At 38.0% G+C, this 26,972-nt stretch overlaps 1 protein-coding gene across 1 annotated transcript; it reads right to left on the bottom strand.

Moving 5' to 3' along the window:
- Positions 1-998: 998 nt before the first annotated feature.
- Abraxas1 (abraxas 1, BRCA1 A complex subunit) lies at positions 999-18,037 on the bottom strand. Its single transcript, XM_020159084.2, has 9 exons — positions 17,854-18,037; positions 15,581-15,671; positions 13,662-13,698; positions 10,788-10,854; positions 8,469-8,662; positions 5,898-6,017; positions 5,628-5,712; positions 2,029-2,143; positions 999-1,648 (listed from the first exon to the last, which is right to left on the bottom strand). The coding sequence occupies exons 1-9, from the start codon at positions 17,938-17,940 to the stop codon at positions 1,218-1,220; spliced, it is 1,227 nt and encodes a 408-aa protein (XP_020014673.1). The 5' UTR covers positions 17,941-18,037; the 3' UTR covers positions 999-1,217.
- Between the last annotated feature and the right edge of the window lie 8,935 nt (positions 18,038-26,972).

The following is a 26,972-nucleotide window of genomic DNA, read 5'->3' as shown; positions in this document are numbered from 1 at the left end:
CAAATCTCAATACCATCCCCTATCTCCAAAAAATCACTTGGAATCTTTTTCTAACTAGAAAATGTAAGTGTGCATGGTAAAGATAGTGGGCCTTCTCTTTGTAGGTATGTACGTTGACACGGATATTGAGGTTATCACAGGAAACAAAGCATTTTTTTCCTGGATGAGTCTGTAAACTGACGGTGTTCTTTACATAAAGAGATTATTCATAATCTCTATCAGCAATTATTAGGGTCCAGACTGACAGCCCTGATTCTCTTTCTCCCACTGTATGTAGTTACTTATGTCACCAATAAAACACAACCCCAGCAAATTATGCCTATGGCTTCAAAGATACCCCATGACAGTTAATGCATGTTAATGCAAAAAAGTTTTGTTGCTAGATACAATTATCTCTTAATAAATGTATCTAGAAAGTAATAGCTGGAAGAGCAAAGATCAAAGTGTGCATTCAGCATTGTGTCCAGTGAGCGAAACATAGTGGAAGCTTCATGTGTGACATGTATACTTCCTAAAGTGTGTGAGAAAGACATATAAATACATTTGCACTTATAGCAAAATGTGTTTTGAAATGTGGTCTGTTTTGCCAATGCTGGCCTCCAACTCCCGAGCTAAAGCAATTCTCCAGCCTTAGCTTCGAAAGTGGCTGAGGCTACAGATGTGCACCCCTGCATCAGCTTAATGTCATCACTTAAGGAGTAAGAATTTTAATGACTTAGAGAAAAATAAATGTTTATGTAAACTTTTATGTTTCTATGCTGTAAAAATATGGCTCGTCTTTCCAATTCCAAAAAGCACTGTACAAATTTAAAAGAATAGATCCATTTCAGTTCTTCCCTTGATAATTTAGAAAGAAATGTAAAAGGTTTTGATTTTTAAATAAAAGCCTCTTGGGCTGGAGATGTAGCTCAATGACAGAGCACTTGCCTAGCATGCAGGAGGTTCAATCCCCAGCACCATACATACATACATACATACATAATTATAAAAGCATCTAGTATTTTTTAAAGAACTTTATAAAAAATGCAGAACTTATCCTGTATTACTGTAAACAGATGAACACAGTAAAGACAAAATACGTTATACAAACTGAATATAGTAAAAACAAATGAACATTTCTATGTATTATTGCAAGTAGATGAACACAGTAAAAACAGAAACATTTGGTCTTACCCTTCATTCAGCCAAATAAAAAATTTCATTTTGGATTAAAAGGATCAAAATGTGGGAGACTGTGGGTATTCACCAGAACTCTTCATTTTTCCAATCTCTTCATCTGTTTCTGGGCTGCTGGATGTGGATGCCTTTTCTTGGTTACTGCTATCAGTACTTGTCTTAGGTAGTTTGTTTTCTAACTCTAACAGCCGTGCTTTCTTCATTTGCCATCCATCATGTGTGTCTGAAGCTTTACGCTTAATCATCCGTGGTGTCACAGCTGGATTAGCTTTAGGAGTGTGAGTGTATGGTACCATTAAGGTCAGGTTGTCCACCACATCAAGATGGTGGTTGATATTACATCTACTTTTAGAAATATGCCTATTTTTCAAAAAGATAACACAAGAATGAAGAAATTCACAATCTGGAAAAAAGGTCCGTAAAGCTTGACAGAGAAAAATGTTCTCCTGTGGGTCGTTCTGGACGTTCTCTCCTGAACAGAATAAAACAACAGTTCAACATATATTTGTTCCACAAAGCTTTCATAATTAGCTATATATCAGTAAAGTAAAAATGATTTCAGTAAGTCTATCATATTATCCAAAGTGTAAACAGCATATATAATCCCAAACTTCTATTTATATGCCCTACTATTCTAACAGAAAAAGTTATATGCTTTAATATCAACAAATACAGCATACCTACTATAGAACCATGTTCTTGTTCAGTGAGATTTACGAGTATTAAGGAAAGAACTACTTTTAATCCAGGGTGGACAATTACATCAATTCGTACAGTTGCCTTGTCCACTGAGCCATAATTCCACCAGTGAGAAAAGCACGGAAACTACCGGAGTTTTAACTGTTTGCTTACGTGGCGTTTGAATACGTGCTTGTTGTCTTTTTCTAATTTCTTCTTTTAACCTGTTTACATCCTTTATTAGTTTATCTACTTCTTGCTCGCTTTGTTCCACTCTTCTGCATACACTCTGCAAAATAAAGACATAGATAAAATTCCTATCCTGTAGCAACAGAGTGTAAACTCACAGATAATATAAAATCCTCAGTGATATGTAATATGAAATACTGTTTTCCTTTCATATAAATTTTGTTTTCTGAAGGATCTCAATAACAAGCACTCATTTGGTGCTCTACAGATTATAAAATGCTCAGATATTATTTTTTTAATTTTAATACTGCATTTTATTTAACCCAATATATCCAAAGTATGACTTCAAGAAATAATCAACATAATAAAATGTAATAATAAGATATTTTATGTCTTTTTGTACTAAGTCTTTGGTGAAAATTTTTCATTGACAACATATCTCAATTTGAGCTAGTCACACTTCAATTCTCAATTGCCAAATGTCATTCTGATTTAACGTTTATGAATCAGCCTGGTACCTGGCATGTGGTGTATCGTTTTTAATATGATTAAATGAATGGATAGGTAGATGTGTGGAAGGATGGGTAGATGTACTGTTATTTCATTAAGAAATTGAATGAACTTTCTGTGACTTCTTTCTCACTATCAATTATACATTAAGTATAATTAAGCCTTGATACAGCTCAATGTTACTATTAATAGGGTAACTTCCATTCATTCTTCCTTCAAAAATCACAAACACTGTCACTCTTTAATGCCTTTTAGGCAAAAACAATTCTGTCAAACACTAGTCAGAAGAGCTACCATTCACACAGGCAGACTTACTTCAGAGAGAGCCTCAATTTCCCTGACCATAAAATGAGTACTTACCACCAACTCTGCCTTATAGGCTTTTTATAAAATTCAAATGAAATAGTGAAAACATGAAACTACTACACAAGAAGTAAGGCACCAAAGGTATCCCATTATAAAAATACATCATATGCGCTTAGAATGTTGGAAACTTCAATCATGTCCGTAGGCGTGCATGCATGCATATGTAAGCAAATAAAACTCTGGACAGCTAATGTTAAATCAACATTTTAACTTTGAACATTATTACACATCCCTCCTCCCTTCAAAAACCACAGACATCATGATCACTCTGATTTTCCGGGGAAAACACCAATAGGTTTTCCGAGGCATCACACTCAGGAGTTTGCAGACCTGGATGGAGCTCTCCTTTGGAGTGGACAAGAAGGACTGGGGCAAGAAACAAGGAGATTGTGAGCTCAGAAGGCACAGAAGTACCCAGGATGGCAATGACATCACTGGTAGCCTAATGGTTACAATGTGTCTCCACCCATGCCATGCCCAAGAGCTGAGTTGTAGTAATTATTCCCTTTCATTAAAATGCTTGTGGGATTAGAAAAGGTGTGAAGCTGAAATCAGGACTTTTTAGAGGCACGATGACCACGTGGAAAGATAGAAATGAAGATGGTCAATTTGTGCTGCTCACTGAGCAAAGTCACCATCAACAGCCTTGACAAAAAGCACTCCCTTCAATACTCCATGACTACCTGACCAAGGACCAGCACAGTCCACCCTCTGGCAGATGGCAGAGCTCATCTGACCATCCAGCATCCTAGTGGCATAATGCTCAGATATTATTAACTTCCCATTTTTCATGGCTTTATCATCATCAGTTATAACAGAAATAAAGTGAAACTTCAATCCCCACCTCTGCAAAAAAACCAAAAAACACCCGAACAGATGTAAAGTTACTGCACACACTTAACATTAAGAAACTGACAATAAATAAAAACAAAGACAAGCGACTGTGTTTTACTTCTATGAAAAGAAAACATGAAGGTTTTTTTTTTTTTTTTTTGTGGTACTTGGGTCTGAATGCAGAGCCCTGTTAGGCAAGTATTATCCCACTTGAGCCAAACCCCCATCCCAAGGATTTTAATTTAATTCCTATAAGAGAAACTACTTATGAAAAGCAAGCTGGCCTTATGTGTCTTGGTTTTTAAAGAATGAGCAATTCCATTTGAGGAATATATCTTTTTTAACAAAAATTTATGTAAGATGATGTTTCTTAGTATTAAATCAAATGTAGTGAATTTCAAATTATGGGGTAAAAGTTAAGTTGTCATGGCTAGTTTTAGTGGATACGTTTCAGAATATCTGCCCAGCACTATTCAATTAGGAAAGACATGGAATCAAGGAAAATGTCCACTGGAAGATGAATGGATTAAAAAAAAATGTAGTCCATATGCTCAGTGAGACACTATTCAGCCTTTAAAAAGACCAGAACCTTGTCATTTATAAGAACAAAATAAAATAGACCAGGCACAGAAAGGTTAAGTACTATATAATCTCACTCATATGTGGAATCTTTCAAAAAGTTATTTTGTACAGAGCTGTAGGCATGGATCAAATGGTAGAGTGTTTGCCTATCAAGTGTGAGGCCCAAACAATGTATGTGGGTAGATGTAAAAACAAAATACATTAAAAAAAGAGAAAAAAAATTTTATCACAAATTTCTGTTACCATGACTGTCAACTATGTCAAAGTATGTATACATTAGGGGAAAAGATGGAGAATAAGGCAGAGTGGAAATATTTACATTAGAATGGTGAGATTTTGGGGTGTTACTTCCTAAAATTTCTGTATTCATATTTTAATGTGTAACACCAGTGTGTGAAGTGTGTTACCCCCTTTCTCTTAGTGTGCCCTTCTGATAATATGGTGACCACACCTCGTTAGCTCTCTTAACTAGGGGAGCAGTTACTGACAATCCCAGCTTTGCCCACTGTTTCCTTTTAAGCCATGCTTCCCAAGGGCTGTTACTAACCCATGACTGAGAGCACAGTGGGACATCAGTGCAAGTCCATGCCTGAAGAACAACTTTGGGGCAACTCTGCTCAATCAAGGACTCTCCATCAGTGTGGCTGTACTTTTTAGGAATGGTACTGCAGTTTGAGGCTCTTTATATCCAATTGTCCTCCTATCCCCTTCTTTCTTGGAGGTCAGGTTTTTGTTGCAATCTTCCTGCCTGTTCTTGTTCCTTCTCCTTTATCTTACACAGGGCCAATAAACCTTGCACTTATCTTCTGCTCCTATCTTGAGGTTACTTCTCAAAGAACCTGCACTGACATAAGAAATAGACTGGGATACTGTGGTAGTTATGCTCCTAAATATTTGCTTCCCTCTTCACCTTGTAAAAAGATTATGTATCTGCCATGTGTTATATTCTGGCCAATGAAATGTGAGCGGAAATGACAATTCTGAGCTAAGTTTTAAGAATTTCTATCAGTTTTCTTGCTTTTTTTCCTTTTGCCACAAGAACATGTCCCAAATAAGGGCTGCTCCTTCAGCCTGGATCTTGGAATAAAGGTGACATCTGAAATAGGAATGGTTACAGCCAAGATATAATGAGAACAAGATTAAGCTTCTGTTGCATACCACTAAAACTGAAGTCCATTATAGCAGTTAAAGGGATAAAATACCTATCTGATGTCAGGACCCCTAAACATTTCATAATAATCAATTTGATATAAACTTTAGAAGTGGTCTTTAGGTGCTTGATGTTAACTTACCTTTAGTTCTTCTTGTAAGGAAGCATACATTTCATTTATCTTGTGTACTTCCTTTAAAGATCCATCTTCTTTGAAAAAGTCAGAGCTGTAAAAGAAAAATCATGATTTTCATAGTAAAGTGTACACAATTTGACAGTAGACAAGTACTAGAGAAGTATGGAAGTGGTAAAAATAATCTAGTTTATTTGAGTAATATACTCATTTGATCAGTTTTCCTATCATTTTATTTTTGTTTGTGTAATAAGGAAACTAATTTCAAAGGAATCTTACCTGTGTGCTTTTACTGCTCTGTTAAAACCAGTGGACATACAGGAACCTGATACAGTTTTATAACCCAGTTGTTCAGACATGCCCAGATTGGCAACCACCAAAGGTACCCTATAAAAAAGTCTGACAAAATAAAATTTCAAAAACTAAATTTAAAATAAAATGAATAGTCTAATGATCAGAATAGACATTTCCCCCAAAGATCAAAAGTTTAAAAAAGCAATAAACCAAAAAGACCTTTTTTTATTACTTACCAAAATAAAATTTCCCACTTGAGACAACTTGGAAGTAATTAGCATTTTTTTTATTAGCAGCATGTAACAGTTGTACAGGGGTATACATTGTGCTATTTATATATATGTTTACAGTATATCTTAACTAGATTCACCCTCTCCATTCTCCCTCATTCCCTCCCTTCTTAGAACAATTTCAACAGTTTTCACTGTTCTATTTTCATACATGAATACAAAATACATCCACCATATTCCCCTTCTTTCAATTTTTTCTTTTGCCCTCCCCCCTCCACAAATACCCATCCCCAGACAGGATCTGTTTTGCTTTCCTGTCCTTCATTTTTTAAAAGTGTATATTGATAGTCCAAGGGGGTTTCACCTGGGCATTTCAGGCATATATATACTGTGCTTTAATCAGATTAACCTCCCTATTGCCTACTCTTTATTGCCCAGGTTTCCTATTATTCAACAGCTTACAATGTATTGAAGTGTTTCAATATTTTGAAGTGACTAACTTTTGTAAGTCTTGAAGTATTGGGCTGGTGGAGTGGCTCAAGTAGTAGAGTGCTTGCCTAGAAACCCTAGTACCATAACTAAATAAAGTTGTGAAGTGTTTATAGTGTAATAAAATTTTTGAAAAAATATTTTAATGGCTATTTTAATTAATTAAGTACATGTGGAAAAAAAAAAAGCAGAACAGCTACTTGGGAAGCTGAGGCCAGCCTGGACCAGATAGTGAGACCCTATTTAAAAAATCAGAGTTTTTTTCTTTTTTGGGAATACTGGAGTTGACCTCAGGGCCTTGCACTTGCTAGGCAGGCACTCTATCACTTGAGCTATACCTCCCGCCTGTTTTGATTTTAGTTACTTTTCAAAGTAGGGTCTCATGCTTATTTGCCTGGGGCTGGCCTTGGACTGCAATCCTCTTACATACACCACCTGCATAGCTTGGAAACCATACCTACTTTTTTCTTTCAAAGAGGGTCTTGCAGACTGGTACTCACACCTGTAATCCTAGTTACTTGGGAGGCTGAGATCAGGAGGATCACAGTTCAAGGTCAGCCCAGGCAAACAGTTCAAGACTTCATCTCAAAAATAACCAGAGAAAAATGGACTGGAGGTGTGGCTCAAGTAGTACAGCCCCTGCTTTGCAAGTATGAAACCCTGAGTTCAAAACCCCAGTCACAGCACCACCGACAACAATTTTTTGCCTGAGCTAGCCTTGAATTGAGATCCTCCTATCTCTACTTCCTAAGTAGTTGGGATTACAGACCTAAGCCACAATAACCAGCCACAATATGAAAATTTTTAAGCACTGTCACAAGTGGAAAATTCCTTAGGAGGATGAGGCATGAGGACAGTGAGTATGAGGCCAGCCTGGGCTATACATTTGAGTTCCAGGCCAGCTTGGGCTACATAGTAAGACTTTTATCTAAAAAAAATAAAATAAAAATACCAAAACACAAGTCCACCCTGACTTCTGTGAAAAGTCACAGTCAAAGCTGTGTGAAAAGCCATGCATGGTGGCCACATCTGTAATCCCAGCACCTGGGAGCTGATGCAGAATGACCTCAAGTTCGAGGCCAGACTGGACTAAGGGAAAAACCCTGTCTCGAAAAATCTAAGAACAAAACAACAATCATGTTAAATAAAAATACTGTATAAAATTAACTTCAGGCTATGTGTATAAGGTATAGATGAACTTTTTGTTTAGACTTGGGTCCCATACTCAAGATGCCTCGTTATATATATGTAAATATCCCAGAATCTGAAATGCACACGATCCCAAGCATTTTTGGATGAAGGATATGCAACTGTAAGGTTTCATGGTTGAGATTTATCCTATGTTCCATGAACAATAAGATTAATCTTGATTAGTACTCTTCTAATGTAATTCTTCCAGTCAATGAAAATGTAGCTTATAAGCCTAAGGGGAGTCCCCACCACACTCATTTTGGTAGTCCACCAAGAATTCCCTTGCTTCTTTATAGAGTGAAAAACTGCTTCAAGTGCCCAGGCTTAAGTTATACATTGTATCCTTATCAAGCAACACCCCCTCCTTCCCCACCAAATATTTTTTTCTACTTTAGACAGGGAAAGACAACAAATCTTCAATGCTGGAATACAAGTTATCATTCCATAATGGGTTTGAATTTCCCTATCTGAATTCCATTTTCTCATCTACAATTATACTTGGTAAGACTACTTCACAAAGCTATTGTGACAGCCTAATACAACACTGTATGAAAACATTTGATAACCTACAAAAAAGTACTATAAAAATATTAGGTGTATTTTTTTTGTATGAGCTTAAAATGGCCAGCGACCAACTAACATTTACCCCTTTTGAGGTTTGTATAAGGCATGTTCTAGCCGGTGAGTAGAGCAGCTTTCTGTTACTATACTCGGTGTTAACAGCAGAAAAACAAGTTCTTGGCTTGAAAGATGTTTCTGTAAGTTTTTGTGAAGCAGTCTCTCTCTAAATGTCATGATCTGATCTGAATGACGACGGAACTTGTACCAACCTACCACATTCTGTAAAAAAAAAAAAATAGGAAAAAATTAGATGTCTAATAGTTACAATATTATTACCCCTTACTATAAGTTATTAATAAAAATGATAGTCTTGAGAAGGGCATGGTGGTACATAGCTATAATCCCAGCACTCTGGAGGACTACAAATTCCAGACTAGTTTGGGCTAGAGAGCCTGTTTAAAACAAAAACAAAATGAAACAAAGTCTGACAGTCCGAATAGTTTTCTTAATAGTTGGAAAGGTTTGGGCATATAATAAAGAATGTATTAGTTATGTGCTTCGCCTTTGCAAAGTATGCAAACTTAATTACTTTCTATTCGGTTAAAAGGCTACAATTTTGATGGATATAGATTAAAGGGAAAAAATCTTTGAGTTACTTTAGTTTCTATTATGGCATTTGCTATATTGCATTCTTTATCTTTAGTCAGTAATTACATTAACTATCAATGCCATTATTTCACTTAATAGGCAATCCATCCTGAAAATGCATTAACTTCCTGTATGAATATTTGGTTTAATAAATAAGTTGGTTTCATGATCATGTGAAAGGATTTTGGGTTTTTTGCCAGTACCAAGAGTTGAACTGAGGGCCTTGAATTTGCTAAGCAGGTGATCTACCACCTGCAAAAGGGTTTTATTAAACTGCAATATGCTAAACAAATGTACTATTAGTATTACTAAACTGTTTAAAACTGGAAAATTATCATTTACTGAAAACTTAGTAACACAGAAAAATAACCACTTTAATTCACAGAAATCTGTGATAGTTTCACCAACTGAATTTCACATAAAGTAAAAAAACTGTTCCCAGTATTTGAGAGGCTGAAGCAGAATTGTGAATTTGAAGCGAGCCTGGTTTTTTTTTTTTTCAATTGCCCCTGTTCTTTTTAAAAGTAAACATTTTTACGAGTGCATTTTTAAAATACCAAAATATATTTATTTATTCTTTTTATTTCTTTTATTCATATGTGCATACAATATTTGAGTCATTTCTCCACCAAAATATATTTAAAAAAAAAAAAAAGAAAAGAAAAAAAGAAACCATTTCAACTAGGGATGTTTTTTGAAAGAAATTTCTTTTTTGGTTTGTGATACAGGTGATTAAATCCAGAGTGCCAGGCAAGCACTCTACTACTGAGCTGCATTTCCAGCTCTCCCTCTCCCTTTTTTAAAAATTTTATTTTAGACAGGATTTCATTAAGTTTTGTAGGCTGGTCTTGAATTCTATATCCTCCTGTGTGAGCCTCCTGAGTATATGGAATTACAGATATGTGCCACCACCCTCAGCAATTCAGAGAAATTTATTTTACTTAATCCACTTTTATTCTCAAATCAGAGATACAAAAGTTTTAAGAGGAAAAAAGTAGCACTGTAAAAAATTTTTGTATTTGGGAAAAAATCCATCTTGATTATTCAACAACTTTTAACTCAACACCAGGTATTCTGTGGAGGATTTAAATTAAGTGCTATACAGGAAATTGTCCCTGCAGTTACAAAAAATAGTAACTTCAAAGCCAGGCTTGGTGTTGCACACCTGGAATTCCAGCTACTTGGGAGGCGTGAGGTCTACCTGAGTCCAGGAACTCAAAACTAGCTTGGGCAACACAGTAAGACCTCATTTAAAAAAAAGAAGTGGTACAGAAATGGACTGTTGTAGAGTAAATTGTACTGGGAAAGGTTGTGGTGGAAATACAGAAGAGAAAGAAATCAATGTTAACCAGGTGGTTAAGGGAAGGATGAGGACAAGGTTTATACTTTTAATGACTTTATGTTGTCAAAGCAACCTTTTTTTTTGTGGTACTGGGGTTTGAATTCAGGGCCTCATGCTAGGCACTCACTCTACTGCTTGAAACCCTCCACCAGCACTTTTTGTGTGTAGTGTTTTTGAGATAATGGCCTTGAGAACTATTTGCCTAGGCTAGCTTCAAACCACTATCCTCCTGTTCTCTGCCTCCTGAGTAGCTAGGATTATAGCCATGAGCCACCAGCACGTGGCAAAGAAATCTCTCTTAATGTCTGGGAAGAGTAAGTTTTTTCTTACCTGCTTTAATGGATACCATGTAAAGAAATGCACTGTATTTTTAGGAACCCGAAATAATGCAAAGAAAGGTACGTTAAGAAATACCTTTTTTACTCTTGAAAATATTTTCTTCAGTGCGTGCTCATTTACTTCACCTGAAGAATTGTAGAAGCTATAAAAGTCAAAATTAAACAGTTCAAATAAGCTAGAAATTTGAATAATTTTATTAGCATTTTTAAATTTTACTTACTCTTAACCCAAACTACCCAACCAAAATCCACACCTACTTGCCTGTCAGATCAAGTCTGAAGATAAATAGTAGAGAAAGTTCACAAATTAACAGACTTAAAATGGTAGAAATATGAGGTCCATAAGCAATGATAAGGAAAAGAAGTAGAAAAACTTCAAGAAATAAGTTTGTGCAACACATTTTCCCCCAAAACAATATGAGCACTGGAAAGTTCTACAGCCAATTCACAATTCATTGTTTACTATTTTTTATAATGCTGATACATACAAAAGAATGCACATTAGCAAAACAGTAATTTATTCATTGCTAGTCCCAAAAGCTGGAGACAGCTGGATTTGGTTGGGGAGGCAAGAGAAGGGAATAGATTTGTTTTAGTTCGGTTGTCTTTTGAGTGTCCAAAATTCAGAAAGAATCAGAAGTTAATTCTAAAAGATTCTAAAGCACTTACTTCCAGCTTTCTTTCCCTTCCTATAATAAAGATAAAGATTGCAAATAATATTTCCTTCCCTTTAGCATCAGATTAACAATATTCTATATAAATATTCATGAAAGTACAGTAAATTGAAAAACTACATGCTAGTCAACAATGTTCTTACTTTTTAACTTACAACCTAAAATTTAAAATGTTTCACCTACCAAAGCTGACCATAAGATTCCTCTATTTTACCTATCTATTATAGTTCCTATAGGAAAAAATATATATACAAGAGTTTATTACTGTATTTCTCTATCATGGTTCACTTCTCAGCTTCCAAAAGTGGAGGATAACGCAGGATGTGTAAGTCGTAGGCTAATAGTGTACATCTGTGAGAACACTGATTTTGTCGAGTTTCTGGACAGAGGATGAGGCAGTGAATTTTTATATAAAAATAAACATACTACTAATCCAGGCGCTGATGGCTCATGTCTGTAATTCTAGCTACTCAGGGGGCAGAGATCAGAAGGATCAAGGTTCCAAGCCAGCCCTGGGCAAATAGTTCACAAGACCCTATCTTGGAAAACCCATCACAAAAAAGGGCTGGTGGAATGGCTCAAGGTGTAGGCCCTGAGTTCAAACCTCACTACTGCAAAATAAATAAATAAAACAAACAAAGTAAACTGGGCCGGGTGGTATGTGCCTGTAATCCTAGCACTGGGGAGGTGAAGGCAGAAAGATCATGAGCTCAAGGTCATGTTAGACCTTGATATAACTAGATCCTGTCGCAAAAAAATAATATAAAATAATAACAAAAAAAATTTTTCAAAGAAACCCAGGCATTATTGGATCAGATGGTTTCTGCAGCTCTAGGACATAATAATAATTTGTCTAATTATGAATGTAGTTGCCTAAAGATACTGAATCACTTTTCACTCTCTTTCTTATTCCTTTATTAGTCTTAGTGGGTTCCTTAAGGAAGTCTTTTTTACGAATTCCTGTAAGAATTCCTTAGTTAATAGATTACTTTCGTATATTAAGAGACTGCAACAGGTGTAACTTTTCTTGTTACATCAATTTAAGAGCACACTAAGCCCTTTTACCTGCCATTCCCCCACTACAGGTGTTTCTTACCTTAACCATGTGTTTGGAAATGTATACATAAATAGTGTGAATGTAGAAATGATTTTTCTTGTGTGGCTTATGTAAGTCATAAAGTTATTTCATTAAGATTAGATCATGTTATGGTAACATATGTTTGCTTTATAAAAATTCCATTTATTGTTATGTTTTTCTATGTGTATGTTATACCTCAATAAGAAGTTAACAAATAAAGTATTATTAGAGCTAGCAGTTTTGTAGGACTGAGTATAAAACTATCATCCTAAAAAAAGCAATAGGAAACAGATTAGATAAAGAATATAACTTATCAGTTAATTATTTTTGCTGCCTCTCTGAATAGACCTGACTGATTTACATAAAAACACTCTTCCTCTAGGAAAAGATAAAGTCCATCTCTTTCAGCTGTCAGAACATCTAATCCTTCCTGTTTCGAAGAGCAAAGAGTTGCCAGAGTCTACTTGATTCTGAAATGTAACCATGGTTTTTGCTATTTCTTCCAGGCTGTCAGAAAAGTCTTTAGAAAATTTTTGGTAATATAAGACAGAAGTGGTTAGCAGGGCATCAGTGGCTCACACCTGAAATCCTAGCTACTCAGGAGGCAAAGATCAGAAGGATCACAGTTCAGAGCAAGCCCAGGCAAATAGTTCCTTGAGATCCTATCTTGAAAAAACCCATCGCAAAAAAGGGCTGATGGAGTGGCTCAAGGTGTAGGCCCTGAGTTCAAGCCCCAGAACCAGGAAAAAAAAAAGTTTTGTAATATATGTGCATATATATATATATATATATATATATACATATATAAAACTAACAGTCAGAAGATAACACTAAAAATATAAGCAAGGAAACATTTGCTGAAATCAATTGGCATCAAAAAGTAGAAAAAGGACTGTATTGATTATGACAACAATGTCACCCACTGAGCTTGTATAATATGCATTGAGGTAACAGGGTGTGAGGAGGAAACAAGCAATTCTCAAGATAAACTGCTATGCTGAGAAGCAGTAGAAACCAGCTAAAATAAGTAATATAACATACAAAGGATTACAGACAAGGTTGACATGCACAAGCGAATCTTCGGGTATTTAAAAATTCCTTCCACATACAAATGGTAACTAAGATATTTTGTTAGTTTTGAAAATTATTTCACTTTCACAATGGATAATTTACTTGTTTTTACTAATATTTTACTCACCTAAAAAGCTGATAGCATGGAATATATTTCTGAATGTCTAGGGAAAAAAAGATTTTTAGTTATAACATTAATAATCATTTGACTAAACACTGTGTCTTTCTTATTATCTCTTATGTTTTCTCTTCAACAAAACTGGAGAACAGGTACTGCCCGGAAAAGGGGGGTTGACTCAAACAATGTATACACATGTAAGTAAATGTAAAAATGATAAAATAAATAAAATAAAAAATAAAAAGCAATATCCAAAAAAAATAACCACTTGACTAAAATACTGAATGTTTACTTCATGCCAGAAAGAACTTTACCATTGACTATCTCATTTAATCTTCAAGTAAGATATGAGACAGATGCCATCATTTTTCCTTTTTCAAAGATATGATAGGCAGAGAGGTTAAGTGGCTTCCTAAGCCAGAAGTAGGGCTAAAATTCAAGCCTAAATTCTCATTTAGAACAGTGCTATATTCTTCTAAATAATGGTTTAATGGCTGCAACAAAAAGGTTAAGTTCAAAGTTGCTGTATTTTTATTGAGTACTTAAAAGTTATGCTCTAAATTTACCCAACTGTTAGAGGGTTTTTCTTTTGTTATTCCAAGTAGTTATTTCATAAGATCTTTTCTGTTAGCTAGACTGAAGAAAACAAGCCCACCTTGTAAGAGATAAGTTTTATTTTCCTATCAATAGCAAAACTACATATGGCTAAAGTAGGAAAAGTGAGTATTCTTCATATTCTCTTTAGACATTTTTCTTCTAGCAAATGTATGTTATCCTTAGATGAATCCCTGTCTACGACAACATGAAACAGAAAGAATCTGTAACTGATAATCAGTGAAATACGCTCTAGTTAGGGATAGTGTAAAAATGATGAAAAATCTCATGAAGCAAAGCAAAGTAGGACTTGGTTGAAATCTTAGATTTAACCTGCTTGCCATCTGTGTTAAAGAAATCTGACATTTAAGATAACTTGACCAAATACTTAATGTCTAGCACAATGTATTTGCTCAAGAAATATTTGCTTGATAAACTCAAAATTTTAGATTCTTTGTGTGGCATGCTAATTCCAATGAGGGACATAGGGAAATGCTCTCAGGGCTTGTTTATAAAGCTCCAAGTGTCTGAATAGGAAAAAGAAAAAGTGAAATTACAAACTGCAGGAGCTAGAGGTGTAGCTCAGGGGTAGAGTGTGTGCTTAACATGCATAAGGCCCTGGGTTCAACCCCCAACACCAAAAGAAAACAAAACAAAACAACAAAACCTGTATAAACGTGTGAATAGCACATATGACAAAAGACCAACTTCCTTAAGTTAAAAATCAATAGCAAAATATCTAGTAGAAATGCAGCAAAGAACAGAAGAGAGGGCTGGGGGGGGTGTGGCTCAAATAGTTCAGCACTTGCCTAGCATTCATGAGGCACTGAGTACTCTCCCCCCCAACCCCCCCCACACAAAATGGAAATGAAAATGCCTTTTCCCCCACTTACCAAATTGGCAAAGATTAGAACTAGGGATATAGCTTTTATACAGTGCTTGCCTAGCATGCATCGAGCCCTGGGTTAAAAAAAAAATTTCATAAAGCAAAACAAAACGAAAAACCTACTACAGAAAACTCCCTATGTATTTTAAAGTACCATTTTTTTTCTAAATCGACAGTTGCCAAGAGCTGTTTCCTAGTTTCCCTATGGCAATTTTAACTGCTTGTTATGTTTCATACCACTGCATAGAATACAGAATTTTAATTGAACATAAGATTCTTTCTAAAAAATTAGTATATTTCAACAATTTAAAAATAGTAATTTATAGGGCTGGAAGTGTGGCTCAAGTGATAGATGAATTCAAACCCCAATACTGCCCCCCCCCCCCAAAAAAGCAATGTATGCTGATCCATTTCAGCATAAACTATCAAAAACAGATAAGTGACTCACCAATTGTATAAATAACTTCAACATCATCCATTTGGGAATCAGTAATGCTATTCTTGGCTTCACCTTTCACTTCCCCAAGAAGAAAACCTTCCTATGAGAATAAAAACAGGAAATAATATACGAAATACATTGATAGAATGACTGTTCACTCTCTTAACATGTAAGTTTTTCTGAGTATTTTACAGCATATGCAAGCATGTGCTAGTGAGCACAGGAAATGCAAAAGGTGCTTCCAGCTTAACTGGAAAGCACAAACAGTAAATAACAATGGATACAAGGATTATAAATACCACAATGGCCTGGCATAATTGGAGCAGGCCCAGTGGAGGAGGCAAGAATGGAGTTAACTTTAAAGGGCTGGACAAAAATCTGTGTGCAGATGAGAAGCACTTAGCATACGTGGAAACATAAAAGGCAAAAGCCAGCCTTTGAGGAACTAGCAGAGTACTTTGCAGAAGGCTCCTATTTGTGAGGATAGAGTAGAGCCAATAATGAAACATTCCAAGTGACTAGCCAGGGAGTCTGGATTATAGAAGTGCTTCTAGGAGCCGGTGGAAGTTTTTAAGCTATGAAATGAGCGTTTTCAGATTTAAAATTGTGAAAGATGTGAAAATTTGTGCAAAGTATTAAAGATTAAAAACTTGGAATTCAACTTCAAATTCTGCTTTACTTTAGTAAAGGGGTGTTCTAAGCATGACTCTTTTAAACGCAGGCATTTTGCCACAGTGCTGGCAATTTCTTTGCATTTCAGAAAATTTAGTTAATTCCTCTAGGTGTATTTAAAGACTCAGTGTGCTTGACAATGAAATTTTACCTTCTTTAAAATTAATTAGGTCAGGTGCAGTGGCTCAAATCTGTAATCTTAGCTACCCTGGACGTGGAGATACGGGAGGATTATGGTTTGGATGGAGGCCAGCTCTGACATTAAGTTTAGAAGGCCCCCATCTCAACCACTAAAAGCTGGGCATGGTGGCACGTGCCTGTCATAGGAGGCTCCAAGTCTAGGCCTGCCCAAGCATAAAGGGAGACCTTATCCCAAAAATGGCAAAGCAAAAAGGCTGTTGGCGGCTCAAGTGGTAGAGTGCCTGTCTAGCAAGTCAAGGCCCTGAGTTCAACCCCAGTATTGCAAAGTAGTAATAGCAATGACCCCTCCACTTCTTCAAAGAAAAAAGCACAAAGCAATGTTTCAACAATGTCTTTAATGGAATCAAGGGGGAAGGGGTGTAAAAATCAGGAACAGTGCACTCTAGTGTCCTTGACTTTGATACTCCTAAAGACAAAAACTGGGAAAAGCAGCAGAGATGCAAGTGCATCCATCAAGATAACCACCCTTGAAGACTTTACAGATCTGAGAAACCAGGGTTTTCTGTTAACACCAAGTACGGAAATCAATCACCAAGGGCTACCCCTTTTAAGCTCCCATTCTGGGGCTGGAGGAGTGGCTCAAGCTCCAGTCCCACCAAAAACAAACAAAAAGAACCCATTCTGTTTATGTTTATTCTAAAGATATTCCAAAATAAGTTCCACAACTACACACACGTTTTAAATTGTCATATATTTGTTCCTTACTAAGTGGTAATTTGAAGTATTGTACATAAAACATAATGATTCCAACCTTTATTAGGCTTGTACTGAAAACTGTTACCCAATTTTAGATAACCCTGACCTTACATTTTAAAGTGAAGGGCACATTGTATACAAATTACTAGACACTGTTCAGTATGGAGTTCTCGAAACCGTACTGGTACGGATTTTTAGATGCTTCTAATTTCTGTCGGCAAGTTAGCCCTCCCCTACTACTAGGCGCTACTCGAAAGTTCCAGGAAACGGGCGCTGCTGTATTTCAGTTCTCTTCTCAACGTCACCCAGTGGATCGGAAGCTAGGCAAAAGTACATAAAGGCCCTTAAACCCCTAGCGTTTGAAGGCAAACTTCTGTGTAAGTCATAACCGGAAGAAGCGCTGTCTGGGGCCTCGGGATGTGCGGGCAGTGCGCGCACTCACGTGCGGGACGCGCGGAATTAAGCCTGGCGCGGAGATTCGCCAAGCGCGGCCCTGAGCTTGCTCCCGCGCTGCCGTTGGAGACGACGCGAGTGCTCGGTCCCTTCGCGCGGAACCTACTCGTCCCGGGACCGGCGGGCCAGGAAACAGGGGCGCTGGGGCGTGGGGCACTCGGGTCGGGGACCAAGGCTCCTCCAGCAGGAGGCACCCGAAGGACCGCGAGGGCAGCGGCGGCCCGGCAGGGATGGGGAAGGAGACCGCACGCTCGGCTCACCGTGTCCGAGTCGGTGTTGAGGTGCTGGAAAGCGAGCGCGCCGAGCACAAAGCCCGAGAGCACCGCAGACGTGCTTTCGCCATCCATGCTGCCGCTCCCGCGTCCGCCCCCGCCGCAGAGACACCGGGAGAAACGGGCGGGGCGCGGAGCGCCAGGACCCCGACGCGACGCGGCAGCAGGGCGGGGCCGGCGAGGGGGTGGGGCCTGCGCCCGTGCGCTGGGCGCTCCGCGGTGGGAGGGGCGAGCGCCCCCTGTCGGCTGGGCGGTGCCGAGGCGGTGGGGGGCGGTGGGCGGGCTCCTCCCAGCGGTGCGCTTCTGCTGACCCTGGTGCTGCTGACACTGTGCGTGGGCACCGCAGTGGGTGGCGGCCTGCGGCTCTTATGCAAAACCATACAAATGAATACTGTTGATAGTTTTAAGACAAATGTTGGTTTTCAAAAAACTGCTGAACAACTTACTAATACCACAATGGGCATGCTATGCTCATGGTTTTCAAATTGCATTGTCCTGCTCTTCCCTCTATTTAAATTTATAGAAGATTAATAACCACGGCAAGGATGGTCTTTGTGCGTAGGGAATTAAGTACCCAGTCTGATACCGGAGTGGATTGTTGTTCCCCGGGTTCGTGTCCTGGCGCAGTCCATGACTGAAGACACCGAATAAGCAGTTCACAGTTAAAGCAAGTTCATGACACAGACCAGGAGGTAAGAGCAAAGCAAGAACAAGGTTTATTGAAAGGATACCAAAGCACTCTGATAGGTGGGACTTAGTGAGAGAGCTAAACCAAAGGGTGGCCGAAGTACATGAGATTAAATAGGCACCCTAGCTATAACTGGCTGTTCGATTAACTTCTTGCTGAACCCAAGCATCTGTCAGGTCAGGAGATTCCAAGAAGTTCTCTTCACTTCATCCTGTCCTTGAAACTTACCACCTACATTTTGTGACTACTGCCCATTATTGTGGTGAGGCCCCTTTTGTTTGTCTTGGGAAAGTGTGCTAGGTTGCTCTCCTTTTGGGGTCTATATCTCATCCCTTTAGGAATATTTTATCTTCTTTTCCTGGTCTAGGAAGAGAAACTGTGTCTCAGCACCTGTGTGCTCAGTTTCCCTAAATGTTTTGCTTTTAAGGATGCCTTCCTAGCTCCTTCATCTAAAACAAAGTTACTTCTGCCATCCTTCCCTTTACATCCTCAGGGTTATTTCTGCCATTTGTTCTTTGACATCTCCAGGGTTGCCATGTATTCCTAGAAAATGACATTTCTGCCGTTTTATTTCCCCTCACACTAGTCCCCTTACAAGTCTAAAGAATGCGTACACTTTCGATGTCCTGAGAGTTTAATGACAAGCCTAATCCTACTGTCTGATCATTTGGTATAAATGGTAAAGTGAGTAGGGAGACTGAGCCTTGACAAATATATTTTCCACACACGTATGCACGTGCACAGGTGGAAAAGCTATAATTTTTAAATGACTGAAAGTCAACAAAATATCAGTGTAGTGAAGTGAGTTAATACTGCATATTTCTGGGGTTTGTTGTGTGGCAACCATGTCTGGCTGAGAAATAGTGAATGATTATGTATTCCATAAAGTTAAGTTTCTTGCCTTGTTTTATCAAAATCGCTGTTGCGGACTTGATGCATGACTCAGGTGGTAGTGCACCTGCTTAGCAAGTGCCACGCCATAAAAGATTTTCATGGGAGTCTGAGGCAGGAGGACCTCAAGTTTGAGGCCAGCCTGGACTACATATTGAGTTCTAGGCCCACCTGGGCTACATAGCAAGACCCTGTCTTATAAATAAGTAAATAAACAAACAAATTAATTTGTGTTTTGAGGGAACTAATGAGCTAAAGAATTAAAAAATAAAATGTAACACTTCCAAGTTATGAAATAAGCTGTGGCACATATGATCAAATGATTTTTTGTTTTTGGAGGTATTGGAATTTGAACTCAGGACCTTGTGCTTAAGTACTCTACCACTGGAATTATAGCCCCAGCCCTTTTTGCTTTCATTTATTTTTCATATCGGGTATTTTCTCCCAGGATCAGCCTCAGACCTCAGTCCTCTTATCTCAGCATCCTGCTGGGATTACAGCTGTGTTCCACCATGCCTGTCAAATGGTGAGATAGAGTCTTGCTCACTTTTTTTTTTTTGCCTGAGTTGGCCTTGAACCACAATCCTCCCATCTCTGGTTCTGACCAAATGATTTTTGAAACAGTGCCAAGACCACTCACTCAGAAAGGAAAATATTTTCAACAAACTCCGAAGAATGAAGTTCTTACCTTAGGGCATATAGAATTAGCTCAAAGTAGATCAAAGATCTACATTTGTAACAGATGCTTAGAAACTGCTTTTGCTAAAAGAAAAAAAACCAAAAACAAAAAATACTAACTTCATCTGGGCCAAAAGCAGGATAAAAGCAGGGGCATCCCTGCTTCCATTTTTTCTGTTTCCTTTACTCTGAGTCTCTCTCTTGCAATCACCTTGGGGTACAGGAATGGCAGGACCGATCAATAGCATCTTTATGACAAGGGACCAAAGCTATCCCAAAGGAAAAGAGCAGCAGAGACTTGCAGGACAACCCACCAAAAAGAAGACAATTACCTAAAATGATGAGGCTGCACCCTGGAGCAGAGTATTCATCTTCTGGGAACCTGAGATTGCTCCCCTCATTAAGTGATGACAGCAATAACTTCTATGTTACCCCTCACAGAACTAGAGCTGAGATAATAATCAGCCAGGCCCTGCTTTGCCTAGGACTGCTTACTTTCTGCATACCTCTCTCCCCTGCCCAGTTCTTCCTCTATTTAAGCCTAAAGCTCATGTCTATGCCCTTAATCTGGGCTGAAGTGCTTACTTTGCCTCTTCCCTAGGCATGAATGTGCTGTGTAATAAATCTTTCTCCATCCGTCATCACTACTTGTATCTTTATTTGGTATATTGGAGCCAGTAGTCAGACTGACTTGTGGAACCCCTGCAGTTGAGCCTCTTACCTAGAACTCTTGTAAGAGCTAAAACTGTAAAACTCTTAAAGAACATACAGGAGGAAATTTTTATGGCATTGGTTTTGGTAGTAATTTGTTGAATACGAAAGCAAAGGTGTGGATGATAGAAGAAAAAATAAACAGATTGTACTTCATCAAACTTTTGCATAACAAAGTATACTGTCAAGAGTGAAAAGTTAACCCAGAGAACGGAGAAAATATTTGCAAATGATGTATTTAATAAGAGATTAAAATCCAGAATATATATTTTAAAAATCCTATATATATATATATATATATATATATATATATATATATATATATATTCCAGAATTTAAAAAGTTAACAGCAAACTAAAACATTGGTAAAAAACAAACAAAGGGGGGGATTCCAAGATGGCGGCTAGAGGGAGGAAGCAGAAAGCGAGCCTCCTATAGTGAAATCTTGGAGAGACGCCGGAGACACACTTTGCAGGCATAATCACTGAGAAAAGGCATAACTTTGACCCCTCCACACCTCCAGCCGGCACAGAGAATCTCCACTTCACGTTAAATGGAGAAACAAGGAGGGCCCCAGGGCCGCCAGTCGCCAGTGCCCAGATGGCTTGGGAACATGCGGACCAGGTGAGCTTCACGGTACTGCAGTACTCCCACAGACAAGCCTGGGCCAGAGCAGCATAACCCCCTGGACAGACTGACCTCCACCCAGGGAAAAAAGAGAAAATGAGTAATAAGAAATAAGAGCAATAAAGACACGCTGGAAAGAGGGTGGGGCGCCCTGAGCACTGAAGATTGGGGGAAGGGAATCCTTCCTGGGACTGTAAATAAGCCGGGAGGGCCAGAGAGCTGCTGGCGGGAGCGGGGGCGCGCACCTAGCAACCAGGAGTGGGAAAGCTGGTGAGAGTGGCAGAGGGAGGAAAACTCCACAGGAGAGGAGGGAAGACCCACTTCCCACGTGAACTGTAAACAAACATGGCAGCTGGCAGGAGCAGCAGCACAGCTCAGTAAGCAGGAGCAAGAAAGCTTGTGAAAGTGGCGGTGGGAGGAAAACATCACAGGAGAGGGGGGAAGACCCACCTCCCACATGAACTGTAAATAAACACGCAGGCCTGACAACTCGGGTGCAGTGTCACCTTTCCCAGTGCTTGGAAAGGGGAAAGCCTGTAGTACAGGCTCCTGCACAGGACAACTCTGAACAAACAAAGCCTGCGGGGCCAGGTGAATGCTAACCTCACCCCAGAGATCTGCATAAACAATGCCTCCAGCAACAGCAGGCTGACAGCAAAGGGCAGGCAAGCCACAGCTGCAGATACCATTCTCAGAACTGTCTCCAGACTCTTTTCTCTTTTTCTCCCTACCTTTGATGAGAGAACAACTGAATTACACCTGCAAGTGGAAAAACTTACTGAAACTGTGTTGCATTTGAACTTGGGACACTAGGTGGGTTTTGTGTGTGTGTGTGTGTGTGTGTGTGTGTGTGTGTGTAGTTTTGTTCTACTTTATGCATCCCCTTTGATGAGACAACCACAGAACATCATCTGAGGCACCATCTCCAGGTTTGGAGACTGAGACGGACACCCAAATTATTAAGACAGAAACTTCATTGCATATGAACTTGGAGGGTTTTTTGGTTTTTTTTTTTTTAATTTTCTATTTTCCATTTTGTTTTAATTCATTTTTAATATATAGATATTTCTTTCATTTACTTATTTTTTATTTTTATTCCTATCTTAATTTTTATTTTTATTTTTGATTTTCAATCCTATCTCTGTCCCTCTAATGTCTGTTCAACTTACTGTCAATTAGTACACTAACGCTCCCTGTTTATACCTTTGAAACTTTCTTGTCTGAAACCTTGTTCTGCTTTCTCCCTCTTGTCTGCGTATTTGTTTTCTCCTTTTCTTTAACTTCTTGCTTTCCATCTCAGCTCACCCTTCCATTCTAAATATTACCATTGTTATTATTACAAGCTAGAAAATACTTAATTGCACACAGTACAGGGACAGTAACAACACCAAAGACAATGATGGGAAGACAGAAAAAACAGGGAAACCAATTTCCCCACAGCAAAAAATTAGTACAGGAACCAGAGGGGAATGAAGAAAACAGAAACTCAGATACAGACTCCAACAAAATGAAGATAAACTATGCCAAAGGACCCAATGAAGCCCACAAGAATAATTTAAAAGAAGACATACTACAAGTAAGCAATGAGAATTTTATAGAGATGATACTGGATAGGGTCAACCAAAATGTACAGGAGACACTCAAGAAATTCCAAGACAACAAAAATAGAGAATTTGAAAAAGCAAAAGAAGAAATAAAGGAAACCATAGAAGCACTGTATAAACACCAAAGTGAAAGAAAGAACAAGATAAATAAACGGATAAATGAACTCAGGACAAAAATAGACAACATTAAAGAGGAAAACAGCCAGGATATGGAAAACCTCAGAAAAAAGAATGAAACAGAACTGCAAAACAAAATGGAAGGCAATCCAGCAGAATAGAACAAACAGAAGACAGAATCTCAGAACTTGAAGATGAAATGGTAATTAAAGGAAAAACCGAAGAACTATTAATTAAACAACTCAAGACCTGTGAAAAGAAAATGCAAGAACTCACTGACTCCATCAAAACACCAAACTTGAGAATCATGGGCATCAAAGAAGGAGAAGAGGTGCAAGTGAAGGGAATGCATAATCTATTCACCAAAATAATAACAGAAAATTTCCCAAATCTAGACAAAGACATTCCCATACAGATGTAAGAGGCCTCCAGGACACCAAACAGACCAGATCAAAATAGAACTACTCCACGACATATCATCATTAAAACAAAAAGTTCAGAAACTAAGGAAAGAATATTGAAGGCTGTAAGAGAGAAAAAACAAGTAACATACAAAGGTAAACCCATCAAAATCACAGCAGACTTCTCAACAGAAACATTAAAAGCAAGAAGAGCGTGGGATGAGATCTTCTGGGCACTGAATGAAAATAACTTCAACCCCAGGATACTCTACTCAGCAAAACTATCATTCAAAATAGATGGAGCAATAAAAGTCTTCCACGATAAGCAGAAACTAAAACAATATGTGACCACAAAGCCACCACTATAAAGGATTCTTCAAGGGATTCGGCACACAGAAAGTGAAACCCAACTTAACCATGAAAAGACAGGCAGCACCAAACCACAGGAAAAGAAAAAGCAAGACAGTAGAGAGTAATCTCAACGTAGGAACACACAATCAACCTTCAAACAACTAAGACAACTAAATGACAGAAATCACCACATACCTATCAGTACTAATGCTTAATGTTAATGGACTTAATTCACCCATCAAAAGGCACCGCTTGACGAAATGGATTAAAAAGGAAGATCCAACAATTTGTTGCTTACAGGAGACCCATCTCACCGACAGAAATAAGCATATGCTTAGGATGAAAGGCTGGAAGAAGATTTACCAAGCAAATGGCCCCCGAAAACAGGCAGGAGTAGCAATACTTATCTCTGACAAAGTAGACTTCAAACCTACATTGATCAAACGAGATAGAGAAGGACATTCCATACTAATAAAAGGGGAAATAGACCAAAAAGGAAATAATAACCATCAATCTGTATGCACCCAATGTCAACGCACCCAATTTTATCAAACATACCCTGAAAGACCTAGAAGCATATATAAATGCCAACACAGTGGTTGTGGGAGACTTTAACACCCCATTATCATCAATAGATAGGTCATCCAAACAAAAAATCAACAAAGAAATCCAAGATCTAAAATATGCAATAGATCAAATGGACCTAGTTGATGTCTACAGAACATTTCATCCAACCTCTACACAATATACATTCTTCTCAGCAGCCCATGGAACCTTCTCCAAAATAGATCATATCCTAGGGCACAAAGCAAGTCTCAGCAAATATAAGAAAATAGAAATTGTACCGTGCATACTATCTGATCACAATGCAGTAAAAGTAGAACTCAACAACAAAAGTAAAGACAAAAACCATGCAAACAGCTGGAAACTAAATAACTCATTACTTAATGAAGAATGGATCATCAATGAAATAAAAGAGGAAATTAAAAAGTTCCTGGGAGTCAATGAAAATGAAAACACAATGTACTGGAACCTATGGGACACAGCTAAGGCAGTCCTGAGAGGAAAGTTTATAGCCATGAATGCATATATTAAAAAGACGGATCCCAAATCAATGACCTAATGATACATCTCAAACCCCTAGAAAAACAAGAACAAGCAAATCCCAAAACAAATAGAAGGAGAGAAATAATAAAAAATATGAGCTGAAATCAATGAAATAGAAACCAAAAAAACCATACAAAGAATTAATGAAACAAAAAGTTGGTTCTTTGAAAAAATAAACAAGATCGATAGACCCCTGGCAAACCTCACTAAAATGAGGAGAGAAAAAACCCAAATTAGTAGAATCAGGAATGCAAAAGGGGAGATAACAACAAACACCATGGAAGTCCAGGAAATCATCAGAGACTACTTTGAGAACCTATATTCAAATAAATTTGAAAATTTTAAAGAAATGGACAGATTTCTAGAAACATATGATCATCCAACACTTAACCAAGAGGAAATTAATCACCTGAATAGATCTATAACACAAAATGAAATTGAAGCATCAATCAAGAGTCTCCCCAAAAAGAAAAGTCCAGGACCTGATGGACTCTCTGCTGAATTCTATCAGACCTTTAAAGAAGAACTGATACCAATCCTCCTTAAACTGTTCCACGAAATAGAAAGGGAAGGAAAACTGCCAAACACATTTTATGAAGCCAGTATTACACTTATCCCAAAACCAGGCAAAGACACCTCCAAAAAGGAGAACTATAGGCCAATCTCCTTAATGAACATTGATGCAAAAATCCTCAACAAAATAATGGCAAACCGAATTCAGCAACACATCAAAAAGATTATTCACCACGACCAGGTAGGCTTCATCCCAGGGATGCAGGGGTGGCTCAACATACGAAAATCAATAAACGTAATAAACCACATTAACAGAACCAAAGACAAAAACCACTTGATCATCTCAATAGATGCAGAAAAAGCCTTTGATAAGATCCAACATCATTTCATGATAAAAGCTCTAAGAAAACTAGGAATAGAAGGAAAGTTCCTCAACATTATAAAAGCTATATATGACAAACCTACAGCCAGCATTATACTTAACGGAGAAAAATTAAAACCATTCCCTCTAAAATCAGGGACCAGACAAGGATGCCCACTATCTCCACTCCTATTCAACATAGTACTGGAATTCCTAGCCAGAGCAATTAGGCAAGAAGAAGGAATAAAAGGAATACAAATAGGTAAAGAAACTGTCAAAATATCCCTATTTGCAGATGACATGATCCTATACCTTAAAGACCCAAAAAACTCTACTCAGAAGCTTCTAGACATCATCAATAGCTATAGCAAGGTAGCAGGATATAAAATCAACATAGAAAAATCATTAGCATTTCTATACACTAACAATGAGCAAACAGAAAAAGAATGTATGAAAACAATTCGATTTACAATAGCCTCAAACAAAATCAAATACCTAGGTGTAAACCTAACAAAAGATGTGAAAGACCTCTACAAGGAAAATTATACACTTCTGAAGAAAGAGATTGAGGAAGACTATAGAAAGTGGAGAGATCTCCCATGCTCATGGATTGGTAGAATCAACATAGTAAAAATGTCGATACTCACCAAAGTAATCTACATGTTTAATGCAATTCCCATCAAAATTCCAATGACATTCATTAAAGAGATTGAAAAATCTACTGTTAAATTTATATGGAAACACAAGAGGCCACGAATAGCCAAGGCAATACTCAGTCAAAAGAACTATGCAGGAGGTATCACAATACCTGACTTCAAACTATATTACAAAGCAATAACAATAAAAACAGCATGGTACTGGCACAAAAACAGACATGAAGACCAGTGGAACAGAATAGAGGACCCAGGTATGAAGCCACACAACTCTGACCAACTTGTCTTTGACAAAGGAGCTAAAAATGTATGATGGAGAAATAGCAGCCTCTTCAACAAAAACTGCTGGGAAAACTGTTTAGCAGTCTGCAAAAAACTGAAACTAGATCCATGTATATCACCCTA

This window comes from Castor canadensis, chromosome 9, assembly GCF_047511655.1.
Source record: "Castor canadensis chromosome 9, mCasCan1.hap1v2, whole genome shotgun sequence".
In the NCBI taxonomy this organism is placed as follows: Eukaryota; Metazoa; Chordata; class Mammalia; order Rodentia; family Castoridae; genus Castor; species Castor canadensis.
Note: the sequence above shows the minus strand (reverse complement) of the source record. Positions and strands in the feature narration are given on the sequence as shown.

Coding starts and splice junctions, on each gene's coding strand:
- Abraxas1 (XM_020159084.2), bottom strand. CDS start 17,940: ATGGATGGCGAAAGCACGTCTGCGGTGCTCTCGGGCTTTGTGCTCGGC. Junction 13,699..15,580: donor TGAAGTTATTTATACAATTG/GTGAGTCACTTA, acceptor TTTTTTCCCTAG/ACATTCAGAAATATATTCCA. Junction 10,855..13,661: donor CCATGCTATCAGCTTTTTAG/GTGAGTAAAATA, acceptor TGACTTTTATAG/CTTCTACAATTCTTCAGGTG.